The 15466-nt window shown below is 46.6% G+C and overlaps 1 protein-coding gene across 1 annotated transcript in view; it reads left to right on the top strand.

Annotated features, from left to right (window-relative positions):
• Positions 1-1446: 1446 nt before the first annotated feature.
• Positions 1447-15466, top strand: part of TBX20 (T-box transcription factor 20) — a gene marked incomplete at both ends in the record, with an annotated part of 34467 nt that continues 20447 nt past the window's right edge. Inside the window, 4 exons of the mRNA XM_082311431.1 lie at positions 1447-1573; positions 3550-3784; positions 5039-5203; positions 10448-10556. Of these exons, the coding sequence (XP_082167557.1) occupies positions 1447-1573; positions 3550-3784; positions 5039-5203; positions 10448-10556 (636 nt within the window). The remainder of the gene's footprint in view (positions 1574-3549; positions 3785-5038; positions 5204-10447; positions 10557-15466) is intronic.

Genomic DNA, 15466 nt, shown 5'->3' with positions numbered 1-15466 from the left:
ATATATATTTATTCTATTCTTTCTATTCTATCTATATATTCTATTGGCAAATTCAGCCAACAAAAGGGTAAAGCGCGGTTGGTTCTCGCTCATTTCAAAGCGATAAGGCACTAATTTGTGTCGCCCACTCCCCTGGCTGTGATTGCAACGGGCGGCCAGGGTGACTCGAATAATTGTTCCTTCGCATTAATTAATTAAGCAGGAGCAGGCGTGGCACAGATCTGTACCTGGCCGGGGGCAGTCCTTCCAGCGGTATGCCTCTCGGCACAAGCCGGCGTATTAAAAGCTTCTCGGATTCTGTTTTGGGTTTAGGAATTGGCACTTCAGTAACAAAAATTGCGTGTCCTCTTGAGTCGTTTTAGCAAGCAAATCTTTTCAGCCCTCTTTTTATTTAAAGAACTTTAGTTAGATTGCCCGCTTTTTTATTTACGGGAGGATGCTTACGTGATGCGTTCAAAAGCGCACTGGTGAGCAACTGACTTAAATCACTGTTTTGGGATAATCTGCTCGTTGGCACCATCGCCCCGTCCTGGTTTTCTCTCTGTCTTACGTGCTTGATCAATACCATCTAGTTTGGTGGAGCCGATGAAACGGAGTTGAAGACAACTGCCGCCAGTGGCCCACGCACTGGCTTGGCTGGGACGGGAACCCAGCAAGGGTCTCACCTGCAGTCGGTCGGGGCGAGTACATCTGATTGGGATGAGAATATTTGGGATGCGGTGCAGGCAGACCAAGTACACGGTCAGCCTTAAGGAACCTTCTGTCCCAGCAGAAGGCACACAACGACGAAACGGCTGCTTGAAAAGTTGTGGTCGTTTAAAATTTGAATTTAAAATAGAAAATTGACACACACACACGCACAAGAAAAAAAAAAAAAAAGAGAACAGTTTCTTTTCCTCCTCTCGACCACCTCTCCACTGATTCTTGCCTCGACAAAGCGAATTGTCTGGGGAGTTCTCGGGAGCATCCCCGCCCGTGTGGCCTCCCCCCGGGGCTCAGAGGAGCGGGGGGCGCACCCCGAACCGCTGCCGCAGCCGGGGCCTCGGCGGGCAGCGGGGCTGGGTTGCCCGGAGGGGGGGGAGCAGCGGCGGTGGCGGGGAACCCACCCGAGGGCCGGCCGCCCCCTGCCCACCCCGCGGGCGGGCAGAGCCCTCCCTCTTCTTCTTCTTCTTCTTCTTTTTCTTCTTCTTCCTCCTCCTCCTCCTCCTGCTGCCCGCCTCCGCCCCCTCCTCCGCGGCCGGGCCGGGCCGGGGCCCTTGACGTGTCCCGCCGCCGATTGGCCGCCGGCCGATAGGATCTCGGCGGCCCCGCGTTAAGGCGGGGGAGCGCCCAGCGCCGGGCCCAGAGCGCTTCCCTCCCGCCCGGTAGCCCCGCTCCGCTCCCCCCCGCCGCCCGGTGCTCTCGCCCCAGCCCGGCCGAGCCCGGCCGCCTGCCCGCCGGCCGGCCATGGAGTACACGCCGCCCCCCAAGCCGCAGCTCTCCTCCCGGGCCAACGCCTTCTCCATCGCCGCCCTCATGTCGAGCGGCAGCTCCAAGGACAAGGAGTCCCCCGAAAGCACCATCAAGCCGCTGGGTGAGTGGGGACGGGGGTTGCCCGCGGGCGTGCGCGGGGCGCGGAGATCCCGTCCGTCCGTCTGTCCGTCCGTCCCCGGCGCTGCCCGCTCTCCGCTCGGGCTCAGCCGCCTGGAAGCCGCGGCAGCCGGGTCGGGCAGCGGCGGGTCTCCCCCTGCCCACAGCCTTCCCTGGCAGAAGGAAAACCCGCACCGCGACAGCCAGTTAAGCCTCCTCGTTACCCCCCGCCGTTTGCAGGCGAGGCTGTTCCTAGCACAAACCATTTCCTAAATTCCTCCAGCTTAAATTACGCCGTTTATTTCTCCAGCTTCGCCACTCGTAGAATAATCTCACGCCCTAAGGTAGTTGCATTTCTCTTCGCTGGTGTGAAATGAACCTCTTAAATATCTATTGCAAATCATCTATGTTTTTGGAGTCAAATAAGAGAATCTCCGCTATCGTGCCCAGGCTTACAAGGGGTAGTAAAACTTGTGCGTAGACCTGAAAATCCCTTCGCTCCACAGCTACTCGATGTAGGCTCATACAGACTGTTTTACTCTACATCGACTGGGAGGATTGTTATAGTAATTCCCCGCGATTTTCGGGTAAGCCATTTCGCTTCTATTCGGTCGCCTCGATGCAGATTCCCGAAGCTTTTAAAAACCATCATCATCTTTCCCTTTTCCCCCCTCAATTTCTGCGGCTTGTAGTGCTTGCATAAACCCAAGAGTTCGCAGAAAACTACTAAAAAAAAGTGTATTAAGCTTTCAGGGTGCCAATGAACAACACTACAGTCAAGCTTAAAGGAATTTAGAAAAGGCAGCTGCGTCTGCTCCATCTAATCAACTGACTCAATAGATTTCTCATAGTCCAGGGATTCATTGTAAACTTTATTTTTTACTCTAGGCGATAACGTAGGCCGGGAATGTTGTAGTATTCCCGTTTGACATATTTACACGGTCTTGTGTTAAACGTAGCTAATTTTCTTCTTTTTTTTTTTTCCTGAAAACGCTCGCTTATTTATATTCACAATTTCTTTTAACTCATTGCCCTACGCCATTCAATTAGAAATCGAAGGGAAACGACTGCTTGTACCTCGGCTTTTATTAGCCCGAGATTTGGGCGAAATCTTTCTCGGTAGGGGCAGGGCGCATTTGGGCGCATCCCGTTTCTTGCCGGGCGGCGGGGCCGGGGCAGAGGCCCCCGGGGCAGAGCCCCCGCAGCCCCGCTCCCTCCTCTCCTCTCCTTCGGCCGAAACTCCCGGTTTGAAGCCTCCGAAGCTCCCGGGGCTTGCAGCGGGGGGAGCGCCGGCGGGAGCCAGCCGCGGCGGGCGGCCAGCGCCGGCGGCAGCTACCGCACCCGCGCAGGTTTAGCCTGGGCAAACCGGCCGGGAGGCTGGGCAGACTCGGCTTTCCGGGCGGGTAAGCCCGCGCCTAGCGTTGAGTTTAGTATCAGGAGCTGCCTTCCCCGCGGAGGAAGCGCGGAGCCTGCGCGGCCGCGCTCCGGCTCCTTCTTGCCTTACGCAGCGCCATTTAGGAGCCGCCGCCCGCGCTCCCCCAGCGTGACCCCGGCCCTCAGCACCCCCCGGAGCCCAGCGCTCCCGTTTTCATGAGAATTAGTGACCTTTCCGTGCAAAGCCTCGGTTAGCGGGGGGCAGCGGGTAACAGCCGGGCGGGGATGGGGCCGGGGCCGGGGCCGCACTGCTCCCCGCCGCCCCCCGGGCATCTCCCCCCGTGCGCCTTCGGGGAGAGGCACCGCTCCGGGCTCCTCCCGGAGGAAGGAAAATCACCACCCCTGCCTTCGAATGACGAGCTGACGCCTAAGAAACAGCGCGGATCTGGGGGTGTGCTGGACCGGAGGGGGGGCAGCTGAACGATAAATGCCTTTTTTTTTTTTTTTTTTTTTTTTAAATTATTTTTTGGTAAATAGTTTTTCTCGTAGGTCGCCCCGTCCTGGCTGAATCCCCTCTCTCTTTTTTCCCCCCCTTAAATCCTGCAGAACAATTCGTTGAGAAATCCTCTTGCGCCCAGCCTTTGAGTGACTTGTCCAGCCTGGACCCTCACGGGGATTTTAGCACCAGCCCTTCGTCCCTGTGCACCGAGCCCCTCATCCCCACCACCCCCATCATCCCCAGCGAGGAGATGGCCAAAATCTCCTGCAGCCTGGAGACCAAAGAGCTCTGGGACAAGTTTCACGAACTGGGTACCGAGATGATCATCACCAAATCCGGGAGGTAAGGCTGAGCAGCCCCGCGTCGCCTCGGGGCAGCTTCCTAAAAGTGGCTTGGGGGGGGCGGAAAAAAGGGAAAACAAAGAAAAGCCCATAGTTTTTATTTTGGGAGAGCCGCGGGGATGGGCTAAGCGGAGGAGGAGGGTGAAGCCCCTTAGTTGTCGGGGCTGCGGGGCGCGGTGCGGGGCGCGGAGCCCCGCGGGGGGCAGCGGGAGAGGGGCGGCAGCGGGGCGCGGCGCGGCCGGAATCAAAGCGGGGGGCTCCCGGCGGCTGGGCAGAAATGTCCCGAAGCCCTTGGTCTGTGGCTAACAGCTCCGTCGTGGGGCGCGGGGATTTTGCGGGGCTGGGTTGGTACGGACACGGGGACTTGCGGGGTGGTGGGGAAGTAACACCGCCGGGGCTTGGCTTGGTTTGGTTTTCTCTCGGTTGCAAAAAATGTGCAAAAGAATCCCAGGCTTTCTCGTCACCTCAAATCAGGCCGTTTCTTCAGTAAGGCTTCGGGTCGCTCAAACGCGTTTCGGAGGAGCCAAATGTCTTGTCGGGTTTTGTAATCCCCGAAGTTACTTGTTATTAAAGTAGGTCCCTGATGGTTTGTTTTTTTTTTTTTCCTAATTAGCGAGCTCTACCAGGATGTGTTAAAAAAAAAAAAGACATACAAAATCTGCAATTTGAAGTTCAAATTTGTAATGCGTTTAAAGTTTTTTAACTTTATTTCTGGTCTACGGCAAAACCTTACACTTTAAAGTTGCATTTTGTCAAAATTTAAGTGAAGAAAGGAAAGTTTAGTTTTGAAGATTCCTCTCAGAAACATCGTGAGCAGGCTTAAAAGAACATGCATCTAAAATATGTGAGAATATCAACGGAAATAATTTCTGCAATATTTCCCTAATGCTAGTATGGATCCCATTAAAAAAAAAAAAAAAAAATCCATGTTTCTAAGGACTTATGTACCTTAGGTACAACTATTTCCTGAAATCGTTGTGTACTTTTAACTAACAGGCAAAAGTACATTTCTCCTTTTTACTTTTACCCGTTTTTCTTTTTGGTTCCAAAAAATCGTTCTGACTTCAAGCTGCACTTTCTGTGTGTATTAGAGATACTCAGGCTTTAACTTCTGTCATGCTGAAGCAGAATTAATAGATGCTTTAATGTTTTTCAGGTGGTGTAAATACAATTCTTAATTTTAGCAGCTTTTCAGAAGCTCTATTACTTCTGTTCTCCATCCACGTGTTTATTTTCTGATTTGCCTTTATTTCAGGAGAATGTTTCCTACGATCAGGGTTTCCTTCTCGGGAGTGGATCCTGAAGCCAAGTACATTGTGTTAATGGATATAGTTCCTGTGGACAATAAAAGATATAGATATGCCTACCACAGGTCTTCCTGGTTAGTGGCTGGAAAAGCTGACCCTCCGCTCCCTGCAAGGTTTGTAGATTTTACTGCTGGTCTTTCTTTTATTTTCTTTACTGTACATTTTCTTTTCCTTCAAGAAATACCTGCTGTTAATCTTTTTTCACGCTGTTTGCAAACACTGCTCTGAGACTTTGAGTCCGTACTCAACAAAGCTGACAGCAAAATTCTGTTCTGTGATGCAGAATCGGGCCTCAAATCTCTGCCTGAGGTTTGATTTATGCTGAATGTTCCAGGGCATGCAGGATTTGGCTGAAGGCTCTTATATACATATATATATTTTATTTTTTTTTTTTTTTAACGAAGTTTGCCTCAATTCAGATAAGAAAGCTTAAAAAAAAAAAAAAAAGATACTGATTTTTCTCTTGGGCTTGCCCTCCCCCGGTATTTGACCTCATAATTTAAAGCTATCCAAGCACCACCAGCTAAGTCCAAGTAGAAATACTACATTACAGTTCAGCGCTGTTTATGCTTGAAATGATATTATTTGTTGATAACATATCCAGCGTTTGCTAACCAATAACTTTATTCTTGCTTTTAGTTGTTTCTTAGACAGCAGGCAAAGTACGGATCAGTTCTACAGCACAGAGGATTTTTTTTTTTAATTAAGAAATCATGCCATTTTCTGAGACATTAGGAAAAAATCAAGTAAATTCCCACCCTTTTCTACACAGAAACAAAATACTGTGGAAAATCAATTTCTAAAATCATTCTGTTAATGTAAAGAATAACTGACTCCTTTCAGCATTGGGAAACTGAGGCTACAGCACTAGGCTGTACGGTGGGAGGGCACTTCAGCGGAGACCCACACTTCATCGTATTCAGCCCAGCACTTCAGTGCCTACTTAAGTCCCCAAGTCCCGTAAGGCTGAAGCACATGTCGAACGGCTTTGCTGAGTCAGAGCCGGAGATCTGGAAATAACCTGGATGCCTCTCTGGCTTCAAAGAAACTTTTTGGTGGAGGGCTCTGCGCAGGCACACAGATCCGCTCCAGGTGGCTTAGCCTGGGGTTAAGAACTTGCTTATTACAGAGTCAGAAATTAGAAGTGAAACACGAGAAATGGAAGCACATTTTTTTTGTGTGTGTGAGTATAGGGACCAAATCCTGCATGCTTTCCTCATATAAATACTTTGACTGAAATCTTGCTGACTGCTGATCTCTGGAAGGCGGCTCAGGGAAGTAAACAAACAAAAAGTGCATGCAGAGAAGCTGTGATTAAAGACAGCAACCTAGGAGTTATGTCGACTTTGTTTTCATGGCCAAAAACTCCTTCTTGCAATGTGGTTAACGTCCGAGGGCTTCATTTGACGTATTGTAATGGGCACTGATCAAAACCCAAAGAAAAAAACACAGATCCTGCTCCAAAAGAGTCAGCATCAAAAGAAGAAATAAGGGAATGACAGAAATAGTTTTAAGGCAGGGTTGTCCCCTTCTTATTTTTCTGTTCAAGTGCCTTTTGGGATACCTTTAAATAGATGGCCAATTCACACTATCTGGCATAGACTAGTTCAATGAGGAAACACAAGAGTATAAGACAAGAGACTGATCCTTGGAATAATTAGCAACTGCCCCACTGACTGTTTTAGAGCTGGGGGTCAAACTTTCTTGGACTTTAATATTAATTATCATCATACTGTGGTAGCTCTTTAAGGTGTTCATCAAGTCCGTGCCCCTATGTGCAAACGTATACCTGTGCTCTTTCATTTTCAGGCTGTTTTCAGCACGTTTTGCCCCTGTGTGCAAACATGTACTTTTCCCGTTTCATTTTCAGGATGCTTAACCGAAAGACCATTGATCATAGCACAGGCACAGATCGCTTTTTCTTTGTATGAACAGTAGGTGCATATACATTTATGCACTTTTTGCTTCTTTTGCTCCTGTTTGGTGAGAAAAAGGATGGCAAGAGGTTCAGCGTACCAATGTTTGCGTTACTAGTGCTTTTTCTGGAGTGTTAATGCATCTTTTGAGGTGGGAAGCCTCAGTCTTGCTCAAACAGATTAAAAGTAGTACCCCTCCCATCGCAAAACGGCTTTGGTCCTGCTCTAGTAACAGGAGCCCTTAATGAAGTTATCGCTCGTGATTTCTTGTCCTCCAAACACATGGTTTTAGCTCTCCTTTCCTGAGGAGTGTCAGCGAGGAGCATAGGCATGCTTAGCACCTGTGTGCTAGCAGCAAGGTGCTGACTCCCCACGCACATCGCTGCCTGCATCTGCATAGGCACAGCAGCATCGGGGGAATTATTCAGGAGTCACGTTATGCATGGGTATAAGACTTTGCAGGATTGAATCCGTTAGGTGTTTTGCTCTTTCCATCATCAAAGTAACTTTCAACGCTAAGACAGCTTTTTTCAAAATTAATAACTGTTCTGTGATTCCGTTTGAATGATTTGCCCTTCAGGGAACTTTCTACAAAAAACAGTTTTATCCCTGTCTTCCTGCTGTCAATGTTTAAGACAAGTTTATGTTGCAACGAACACTTAAATAAAAATACTTCTCAGAGAGTCTTCTGTAAATCTTCTGAAGTGCTCTCTGGGGATAGAATTCCTATATGATATTTTATGTTTCTTCTTCTAAATTGCTAAGACTGTGTGAAACATCAGTTTAATAAGTTTCAGCATTTAGCTTTATTTGCTCTCCTTCCTTTTTCACCTCCTTTCTTTCACTTAGAAGTCCGTCTCTTTTTTTATATTTTTTATTGTATTTGGCTACAATCATTTGTATAATGAAGTTATAGCGTTTACACACTTACAGAGAACTCTAGGTAGGAAATCTTTAAAAGGTATTATATTTTGCAAATTGTTTGAGACATTAAGGTAATTAAAAGCGGCATGCACAGGGCTTGTAGAACCAGACCAACTGTTAAACTAAATAGGAGAGCAGTGTCGCATTCCAAAATATGCAAGAAGGAAGCAGTACCCAAACCTTGCATCTATCATGAAGCATTATATCCTGTGGAGCAAATTCACATCCAAATATGGCTCTTGAAGCCTTTGTGAATTGAAGCGAGCAGCCCCTCGCATCTGGCTGGCCTTAGGCAGCAGAGCCCGCGTGAACTTCTCGGGGAGCCTCGTGTGCCGCGCTGGAATGCGCACGTTTATTTCTCTAACCCGTTTGCTTGTGCGCACTTGCGATCTCGTCGACTTCTACTTCAGAGGGCGATACGCCTAGTTTTCAACCCTCTTCTCCAGGGTGTACAAGCTCAGACTGTAGAAGTGTGTGGATAGGTGTAGTTCACCAGGGGGAACCACGTGTTGCAGTGGGTTCAATGGCGTGTAGCAAATCAATAAAGAAAAACAAGGTCTATTAATACATTTATGTAACTGATATTCAGGTACCCATCCTTCAGTGACTTTCCCGTTAGTGCTCTCCTAACATCCAGGCACTTTGTAGTTTGAAAGCAGTGCCAAGCATTAACTGGCTATGGTGTAAAACAATTGTGCTCAGCTTTTAGACACATGAAGAGCTTTACTCATTCCCCAGCACATATTTGAAATAGTTTGGCTTTTTGGTCCCGATTAGCCAAACCTTGCTGAGCCTGACACTCCGTGATCACAGTAAACATTATTAGCTACCCAGACATTCAAAATTAGGAGTCAGGCTCCAAAAAAAAAAAAAAAAACACAAGACTGGCTGAAAAGTTGCAGGACATGTTTGGGGCTCTTTTTGTTTTGTCTTCTCTAATTCAGGGCTCTAAAGATTGAGATTTTCACAGTTTTTTACAGGAAGGCAAAGCTCATTTTCATGAGAGGTAAAATTCTTTTGACATAACAGGATTCCAGGTCTTGGGTTTTCAGATACATCATAATTTTTCATGAGCCTTGCAGTGCAATCAGCAGAGTTGATATCAGTGAGGACACCTGTATGCTAGGAATATTCTATTATGATAGGAATCCTGGCTCAGCATCCCTCCAGTGGACATAGCTATACCAGCCAAGCTGTGCTTTGGATGAACGTAAGGAAAACATCTTGCACATCTGAAGCGAGCTGTGCTGGTAAAACTTTAGTTTCACTGCATCTTGGGGATTTTGCTGGCAAAAACGGAGAGTGCAGGATCAAATCTTCTTCCTCTTTGAGCAACAGAGCTGCACTCCCCGGAGTCTGTAGTACGGGCATTTCTTGATTAGGGATCAGGGTAGTCTATCAGAGTTACGCCCCATCGTTTAGTGGTTTTTCCATTCTCCTCTTGCCTAACCAAAATCATAGCTCCACAACAACAAAAAATGTTTATCTTTCTAACCCGGCATCTCAGCGCTGCCCCACCCATCTAATGGAAGAAATCCATCCGTGTGGCCAAAGACATCACCCAAAATGTGAGTCAGGCCTTCAGCGAGTGATAACCAACACCAAGAGAAGCAGAACAGGTCTGGTTTGCGCTAGCTGAAGGTCTAGTTCAGCTCTTAATTCACTATCGCAATAGAACGTTTGAGTTAAATAATTTTCAGGAATACATTATTCCTATAAAATCATTGGTTTTTAAATAGCCTGGCACTTGTAATTAGTCTAGTCATAATATACACATATCATTGTACCTACATGTCTTCTGTGCTTCCTTTTCTTCTGCTTAATTTCCCAAGTGGTGGATTGTTAATTACAGAGCTGCAATTAATTTTTCCATGTCAGACCACTGTGCTGGACTGCAGTCTTCAACCTCTTATAAACAGACGTCACCACAGCAAATGTGTGATCGAGTGCAGGTTAAAATCATTATCACGGCTTAATGTTACATATAAAGAAAAATGCATTTTTATCTACATTCCCCCGTAATCTCTCTAATGACACCATGTTTTTTCTCTCTGAGCTGTAGTCATTGTTATTTTAAGTGCTTGTTAGTACAGCTGTGGGGAAAGACATGATCAATTTTTCATTTGGGAAAAGACACAACAGCGAATGTTAGTTAATGTCTCCATTTCAGATAACAAGATAAAGTAATAGGTATGGTTAGAGAGCAATCTAGCACTTGGACATGGGATTCTTCATTATGTTCCAGTGAATTAAACAGCTCAAGTCATCTGCTTTACTGTCTTTCGTTAATGGTTTTATTTCAGGCATTCATTAATTTGGGGGAGATTGTGTGTGTCTTGTTCAAGTAGCAGTTCTGTATTACCTGAAGCTCTCAGGAAATCCACGTCCATGAAACCATCCCATATCCCAAAACCAAGATATTACGGGCTTTTTAATTTCATATGGAAATGGTGCCCATGCACAGGCCAAGAGGTGAGAGGTTTTTTTATGAGCAGGCCTTTTCCCCATGTTTTTTAGGTTGTACGTGCACCCTGACTCCCCGTTCACAGGAGAGCAACTGCTGAAGCAGATGGTGTCCTTTGAAAAAGTCAAACTTACCAACAACGAGCTGGATCAGCACGGCCACGTGAGTAGCCCTCCTTGCGGGAAAGGGTAAAGGAACCGCCATAGGGGAATCGCTCGCGGGACATCCACTGAGAACAAGCTCAGGGTGGAGTTGAGCATCAAAGCAAGGGGGAGAAGGGAGGCAGGTGAGCTTTTTGTTGTGCTTCTGCCTGCGTTTTGCTGTGACTTGGCAGCATGCTCTGCCATGTGCACTGGCTAGCAAGCTCACACCCTCTTCCATGTGTGCTTGCAAGCTCCTTCTCATTACAGGCAACCTGTTAGGGTTGGGTCCATCAATAAGAGCTCTTGTACTTCCAGAGTCAATGCAGCATGGGCACAGAGTCAGCAGAAAATACTGATGTGACAGCAAAGCAAGGGCTATCAAATTATAAAACTAAGTGTGCCTCAGTTGCCCTTGAAATAACTGTAGGCTATCTGCAAGTCAAGGTGCCACAAGGTGGACTTTAGTCTCTAAAGGAAACAGGTCCCAGCTCTGATTGGTACCAATTTGTTGTCACAAGCCCTGAGGCTGGAAGCTGGTAAATTAGGATGCAGAGCTGTTGGCCATGAGCTCCTGCTATGCTCCATCAGTGGGGACAACTGCTTTAGCTACGTGACTGTCTAATGGTAGGTGGTAAGAAAAAGTGTCGTCTATCCTGTCCCTTCCCCAGAAGTGCTTGTAAAGTGTAGGAACGGCTTGGTAGCATCTCCAAATTGCAAAGGAAGAGCTAAAAGTGTTGTCTCTGGGCTTGGTGGTTCCCCAGGAGAAGGCTGAAGGAGCAGAGGGACGGATTTGAAAGGGTTGTTGGCTGAGAAAAGGGCAGTTAAGAAGAATAAGCGTAAAGGCAGTGTTAGTGAACGAGGTGTTGGGAAGAGAGGAGCGATTTTGAACTCTGAAGCATGTGTAGGGGTAACTAACCTGTAAAGCTGAATAATTGAGGCATATGTGGTGCCAGAAATCCCTCCCCTAGTGTGCTATTTATTGCCTTTTCGGACTGTGTGAGACAGTGGCATTTTGTCTGAGCTGTGTTCTGTGCAAATATGTCTCATCTGAAAGAATTTTCACTCATTTCAAGACCTAAAAATTGAACTACAGCCATGATAATTTAAAATACATCCTCGAAACAACAACAACAAAAGTAGTGGAAAAAAAAAACCAAACCCAAACCAAACAAAAGAAAGGCCAGATAGATGGGCTGCGCTGTTGTTCTGTAAAGATCCGTCTGTGGGTATATTGTTCTTGAATCTGGTTCCCACCGTTATTCCCTTCCTGACTAGTGGAGAATGTTTCCCCCCCCCCCCCCCGTTTTTATTTCATAATCTGTAGAAAGGCAAAGCTGAAGATTTGTGGGCTCTATCACTGAGTGATGATAGAGCAGTATACGTGCACGTTTAAAAAGAAGCATTTTTCATCATAACAGGGGCCATGTGTGCCTCTAATAAAGGGCTTGCAGCAGTATATTGCAAACTAGTTAGGAGCAGTGCAGTTCCCAGAAGCCCAGATGAGTATAAAAAAGAAGTAGGTCTGAGAAGCTGTCGGGAACAGAGGCATGTGACAGAGCAAGAAGACGTAATCGTCTCAAATACAGGCAGTGGGAGAAAATGGTCCATAGCGTTTGAGATGCGGCCTCCTGATTAACTTCCCAAGAAGCAGCAGAGGTGGATCCCATTCTTTACGCAAAGGCTTTGCACAGCCAAAGTTGATGGAAAGTTTTGCATGTTCTGTTAAGAATAAGCCCCGAAGGCTTGATCCTGTGTTGCGATTTGCGTGACAGGTGTTATGCTTTCATGGAGCACTCCCTTTTTAATATTTGGTGGTTTTTTGTGTTCCAAATCAGAGTGTCAAGTTTTATGTGCTGTCTTACTGAAGCTATGTAAACACGATCATTGGATGCTCAGCAGAATTAAGGAAGAAATTAATTCTCTGGAGCCTTTAAGGAGGGCTCACTGTGCTATGGCCAATGACATTTCTGAGCTCCCGTGTAGTAAGAGAAGGGGAGAACTGAAATGCCTCCTGAAACCTCTCCCTTCAGTTTGAAAGAGCCCTTCTTCACTGATGAGATCTTTTTAATCGACCTGGTAAAATCTTAATTATGCTTGATAAGGCATGCTGGATCCTGAGGGAGTTTTAATGACCTAAAAGATGCGTTTAAATACTAGTTATAGGTAGAGAAGCTGGATCCAACTTGATTCCAGTTTGTTCTAGTTGCTTGCTTTCTCCATCCTCCAGAAGATGGTTTTGGTTGTTAAGGTAATTGTGGTGGTTTATTTGTAGGGTGGTTCATTTCCTGAAAAGGAATCTGAAGAGAGGAGAGGCATTTGTTTGTTTTCTTTTATTCCGAGACTTTTGGAGTTGGCAAGCATCTCTGCTTGTGTATCTTCAGCAGCGCGTATAACCCCATAGCTATGTACATATTCTCCCTAAGCATCAGGCAGAAGTCTTATCTCTGTGTGCATGACATACAGCTTGCTCCATGGAAACACTTTCAGATATCCTTACCAGAGGAAGGAAATGGCTCCTGTCTCTGGATTTTTACAGCCAAGTGAGTAAGTCCCATTTTTCTGGTTGTGGAACACTTATGAATGTGATTTTTTTTTTTTTTTTTTTTTTTGAGATTTCTGGTGATGTTTTTCACACAGACTGCTTCTTTTAGGACTTTTGATTGCACTTAGTTGGGGTGGCATCGTTTCTGGGTTACGGTGAGGTGAACCATGCATGTATACATTATCGTAATTGCTTTTCTGGCATTTATGATAGCAAAACTCAAACACATTAATGTTTGCAAAAGCAAACACAGAGGTGTGAACATGGCCAACAAGCAACTGTGAAAGCAGGGGTTTCAGAATAGCCACAGGGAGCTATGCCCAGGTGTGTTTTTTTTAAAGTCAACCCGGCAAAAGTTAGGAACCTCCATGCTTTTAGAAAGCAAGCTTTGCCTGGAAGCTGCATTCACAACGTAGCTCCTGAATTCAAAGTCACTTTGGGGATTTCGCAGCTGGCATCCAGATTGGCTACAGACTGGTCACCAGAGGCAGTGGGAGCCAGATGCCTACAAACCTGCCTGACCTGACAGCAAGCAGGATCCTGTAAGGATGGATCCTGGTCATGTCCCCTGCCGCAGGCTGTTAGCATGAAGGCAAACGGGATGGCTGGGGGCCTGTGGCCACGCTGTATTGCCAGTAAGCGTGTGCCAGGGGGCTGCCGTAAGTATACGTGCACCTGATATTTCTCTCGGGGCACACCAGCGTGAGTACCACAGAGCTGGCATCAGGGACTTTCTGATAGCTAGACCATGCAGGTAGGGGACTGCCTGGACTTTGAGACCACCCTTAGGGGCTACTCTGTGAGATGCACCCTGTCTATCTCCTTTAGGCTGTTTTGATGGTCCTAGCATAAGAAGTTGCATGGATATTAAGGGGTATCTTTGTGCAGTATCCTACTGACTTTAATATCAGCGAGTACTACAACATGCAGATGGAGCACTACATACACAGACCCTCACGAAAAGGAAATAGTGACCTTAACCTGGGCCATGGGTCTTTTGTGACCTCCTAGCTACATTCGGTACTTGTTTTGTACCTGAGTAACCCAACCTGCCTCTGGTGGGAAGGCGCAGGTAGAGCATCGTGGCAGGGGATGTCATCCATGTGCACTTTTGGTTTCAGAAAACTTCCGTAAAGGATTACTTGGTCTTGTTTGAGAAATGGAGTTTCTTTATCACAATTTGCATTCACGGAGGAGTGAAAGGAAAGTACATGCATGGGAGCTGCTCTGTCGCAGTTTTTTCCTCCTTCCGCTCGGCTGCTGCTCAGGTGTAATGCCTTGGTGTGGATATAGCAGCCACGAAAGGCAATAGGAAGCACCGAGCTCTGTGGGCCACCCCCTCAGTAAGCTCATCACCGTCCATGCACCATCCTTTAAAGTGTCTTTTCCAGCTACTTAGAGCAGCTCAAATGACTAGGCTGGTAAGACAAAATTTTACAAAGAGATGGAAAGGTGCTGAGGATATTAATGGTAAGGTCAATGGCCACTGTGTGTGTGCATATATAAAATGGCGAAGTGATCTGAGAAAGGGCCTGAGCTGACGAAAGCAGACATGCAACACTTTCAGGACGATGGTTCCCCATCACTGTAATGCCTTTCTTGTCGCTGTGTGCACCCCCCAAAGTCACAATGTGAATCATAGCAATATTTGGTCAAGAAGGAGCAGCAAAGAAAATGCTGATGGGAATTTTAGCCATGACAAAGCTGTGTCTAAGCTCCCTGCTCCAATGCAATGTGCAACCTTTCTCACTGACTGAGTTAGCATGGAATACTGCACCACTTCTGCTGTGTTTCAGCTGAAGTTAATGCTTCCCGAGGAATGCACATTAGCTATTCCAGATGTACAGAGCTGGCTGGAACGTCGTTATGGCCCCTGCAAAATAGAACCACCCACACCATTGCCAATTTCGTCTTGTGACTGTGATTATATCCAAAACAAGGACTGGTGCAAGCCGAGCTCTGTATTTAATTCTTATATTGTAATACTGTGGTTAGAGGCAGCCAAACAGGCCTCCAGCCAGTGGTAACTGAAGCAAGTGGGACTCTCAGTTTGACTCCAGTGAACGTTGAAATTGGTTAGTTGGTACATTAGGTTTAGAATTATTTTGGGAGCTTGTAAACAGTTATTAATGAGGATAAAATGGCAAAACCTGGTCATTTGGGGGTTCTGTACTGGTTTCCCTCCTTGCTCTTATTTTCGGTAGTCTGCGGTGAAGAGCATCTACGAAGTAATTTGCTTTAAAGGTTTGCCACAGTAAAAGGATCTGGGGAGTTTTATTTTTTGGTCAGCTGGTTTGTGCTGGTGGTGGATTTTTTGGTTGCGTTTTGTTTTTTGGTTTTTTTGGGTTTTTTTGTGTGGTGTTTTTTTTTTTTTTTTTTTTTTTTTG

The sequence above is a fragment of the Platalea leucorodia genome (genome assembly GCF_965183815.1).
Source record: "Platalea leucorodia genome assembly, chromosome: 1".
NCBI classification, from domain to species: domain Eukaryota; kingdom Metazoa; phylum Chordata; class Aves; order Pelecaniformes; family Threskiornithidae; genus Platalea; species Platalea leucorodia.
This window is presented reverse-complemented; position numbering and strand designations above follow the sequence as displayed.